Genomic DNA, 3,845 nt, shown 5'->3' on the forward strand with positions numbered 1-3,845 from the left:
GAGAGAGGAAGATAAAATTTTTTGGAGACTAAAAATATGATTAGAGTCAATTCCACCATAGAAGCTGAAGAAGTACCAGTAAGGCTACCGCCCCAAAAGAAGTGAAGACGACACCAAAGCTCACCCCAGTATTATTTTGTCCTCGAATCCATCTGTTACCTGTATAGACTGGGACGGAGACCTCATGAGTAGATGAATATTCTAGAGCATAGGTTCTTAACCTTGGGGACGCGTCCCCCTAGGGGGGCGTGAGTGAATTCCACGGGGGGACCCAGCCCAGGGGAAAAAGTAGGAATTTATCTAATTATATTTGTAAGTCTCTTAACAAAAGCGTGGCTAAATATCAAGATGATTATGAAAGAAATACAAAACATGCTTGGACAGCTTTATGAACTACGAGAAGCAGCAATATTTCCAGATTCACAGCAGAAGGAAGATCTCCATGACAAATTCAAGTCTGAAGGCTTTCCGCTATCTCTAGCATACCTGGTGAACATCTTCGAAGCCCTGAATGCAATCAACCTTAAACTGCAAGGGAAAAACACCAACATCATCATGCACCACGACACCATTCGAGTCTTCATGGCCAAACTAGACCTCTGGAAATGTCGAATTCAAGATGGAAATACAGCCAGTTTTTGTAACCTGGATTCTGCTCTCATTCACAGTTACCTTGATTCTGAGTTTAAAAAAAAATCACTGATCTGACCGACTTGAAAGCAAAAGTCATCAGATATTTCCCAGGCATAGATGAGAAGTGTGAGGACTAGAAATTCATCAGGAACCCATTTCAATGTGAAGTAGTTGATGTTTCGGGATGAAGTGCAAGAGAAGTTTCTTGAGCTAAAGTTGAATTCCTCATCTGAGGAAGACTTCAAAAAACTGGATCTTGAGAGGCTGTGGGTCAAGTACCTTCCTGTTTACCCCCTGATCTCACATCAAGCACTTCGGATTCTGACAGTGTTTGGATCCACGTATCTTTGTGAAGCTGCATTTTCCATGTCCGTTGCTGTCAAAACCAAGTACAGAAACCGCCTGAACGTTGAAGGGGTCGTACGTTGTGCACCTCTGGCATTCGATCACGTATTCAAGATCTGGTAGCTAAGAAGCAGTGCCAAGTATCTCATTAAATTTGTAAGAAAGTAACCTCATTAAATATACTGGGTATATTGTTTGCACAGAATTCATGCTCAATAAAAAGACTAAAAACACCCACATTTTTCAGTTTTTCCTTAAAATCTGGGAGGAAATTTTATCAAATTGATTGAAGATGTGAGGGGGACGTGGAGGGAAGGACTAACTACTAGAGGGGGCGTGGTAGTAAAAAGGTTAAGAACCACAGTTCTAGAGAGAGAGAGAGAGATGGGGAGGGGGACACTTGAAAAGAAAAGGAATCACAGGCTCTAGGTTCAATCAACACTTCTTTTCACTACGTTCAGCATCTCTTTCTCCCTCACAGTTTTGTAACAGGTTCTTAATTTTACCATTACTGATCAAGTCAACTGTTCTTCTGAACTCTCTCTATATATCTTGTGTTCATACCCCATTACAGGAGATAGGTAGCACCCGTGTAGCGACACAGTCTTCCCCCTTTTCTGTCCAGCCCTTCATTGAAAGAGCTAACCATTACTTAGACTCATCTACAGCTTATAGGCAAGTGTTCAGTTCTGGAACTGTCCACACGATTTCTTCCTCGCTTGCCATGAGATCCATTTGTTTATGTAATGAGTCCATATATGCTGAAATGCGGAAAACCTGATTCGGCCTTTCATTTGTATGGCACTTTTGTTAAAATGCTCAGATTTTGCACGTTCACTGAGTCGGTATTGAACTATTTTCCATAAATAGTACCTCCTCCAAACCTACCATGCCCACCCACTGACACGTATACTGCATTTTCCCTTTTGATCGATTCAGAAATATATGAGTTTTGTCAGGCTCAGTATATTCGCTTTCCGATCTGGGCCGGCCTCTCACATCTATTCCGGTCTAATCAGATCGTTTCATATCAGTGAAAGGCAATTAGTTCCCACCCAGACACATTCAGGTCATGCTCATCTATTCTGGTCCTTCATATCCATTCAGAGTCAGATAGGTGAATTAAAGCCACTACAAATCTGTTTATGGCCATTCACGTCCATTGGCATTAATTTGATGCATGAAGGACAATCATGATTCCTTATATAAGTTCCAGTCCATTAAGGTCTTTTCAGGGCATTTAATGGTCCTTCAGTTCTTCTCATCCAGTCTAGCTCAGTTCCATCAACTTATTTTCCATACAGGGTCATTCAGAACCAGAATATCCATTGAACTTTACAAAGGCCAACTTGCCCAGTTTATATTATATCTTAACCCATCACTTCCCGAGGTTTTCCGCACCTCTGACATTCCCCCCAGTCCCATGGTATTTTCGGAAATTTTTTTTTTGGCTAAAACCTTCGCTTTTGGTGAGAAACATCGAAAATGCATAGAGAAATCGCTCACCTGAGGTTTAAAATACCCAATTCAGGTAGGAGTTCCTCCTTACCTGACTGGGTTTTCTAACATGCTGGCACCAAAGAAAACGAGTTCTATGGGAGGGTAACTATTTTATCCACTCATAAACAGTATTCATTTATTTACTTGGTACGAATGTATATGTAGTATGAGAGTATATTGGTTTTCAAGCAGTAATAAAGGCATTATAAGCATTGTTTCACTCACTAACTAATCACCATACCTGACCTTTTTTTGCCACATTACTTGATCATTATTTCTAGCTGTTTCTTCTTCTATTGCTATGTAAACATTGTCCTCCACATTGTCATCGATTGGGGAATCACTCTGGCCCTGAATATCTTTACTAGCCAGGTCACTGGTAACAGGTCCATTGCTGAGACAATGGCATGAGGGGGGGAGGGGGGAGGTTATGTGGTGTAAGGCATTGTCCCTGCTTGGCATCTTGTAGAGGAATAGAGGAAGGTGTCCGGTGTATACATACGAAAAATCACGCATGAAAATTGAAAATTGTGCAAATTAGGGACCTTGCAATTGCACGACATACTGGTACGTCGCCGGGACTGGCAAATGCAAATCGTTGCAACGTACCCATACGTCGACGGGACGGGGCGGGTTAACAATATCACAAGTTCTATATGTACTTATAATTTTCATGCCTAAACTTGTTGAATGAAGGGACTCGAGCTGGATGTGGTCTGTAAAGATTGAAATCCCAGAGGTGGCAGTGGTTAATTACTCACATTCTTGGAGAGTGATCCGTTGTTCCGCATTAGTTTTCTTGATTAAGTACTGCAGTGTTGGGTTCCTATAATTCTAATGGGGCAGAAAATAAGTGTATAACAGAGAGACTGAAAAGAGTATTATGCGTCCAAAAGTAATAACAGCTGCATTACATCTGTGTCTATTCCATTTTACAAGAATCAAGAGATCTGTTATCGGACTTTGGCATGGCGGTGTTACATGTGCTGGACGTGGTAGCCAGCGAAAGGTGTTTCCCGATCCTGCTCACAAACCGTAACACTTCTCACATAACTACTTTAAAGGTAAATATAAATACTGTATACATAAAATACAGTTTAAAATAATGTCACTGTTTATGTGTCGTACTTGTAGAATTGCATATTATTATTTTTTTTACTCAAAACTATTTTTAAAATCATATTTTCTAAGACTTTCTTTCCTCTCAGAACATGAATGAGGTACAAGCAGATTGGGGTGCGGGTGTGTTTGAGGTGGAAGCGGACGGCCAAGACGCAAACATGACGCAGTCACAGCTTTCCTGGGTGGTCAGCCAGGCTCGCCAGGTAGGTAGCTCTTACATCACTGATTTATGAGCAGGCAACTCT

At 41.2% G+C, this 3,845-nt stretch overlaps 1 protein-coding gene across 1 annotated transcript; it reads left to right on the forward strand.

Annotated features, from left to right (window-relative positions):
• The first annotated feature begins 348 nt into the window (after window positions 1-348).
• On the forward strand, window positions 349-708 carry LOC145399687 (protein FAM200B-like). Its single transcript, XM_080272234.1, has one exon. It carries the CDS (start codon window positions 349-351, stop codon window positions 706-708), a length of 360 nt encoding a protein of 119 aa, XP_080128360.1.
• Window positions 709-3,845: the final 3,137 nt, after the last annotated feature.

This window comes from Coenobita brevimanus, chromosome 50 (assembly GCF_032717465.1).
Source record: "Coenobita brevimanus isolate Jiangsu-jjx chromosome 50, ASM3271746v2, whole genome shotgun sequence".
Lineage (NCBI taxonomy): Eukaryota > Metazoa > Arthropoda > Malacostraca > Decapoda > Coenobitidae > Coenobita > Coenobita brevimanus.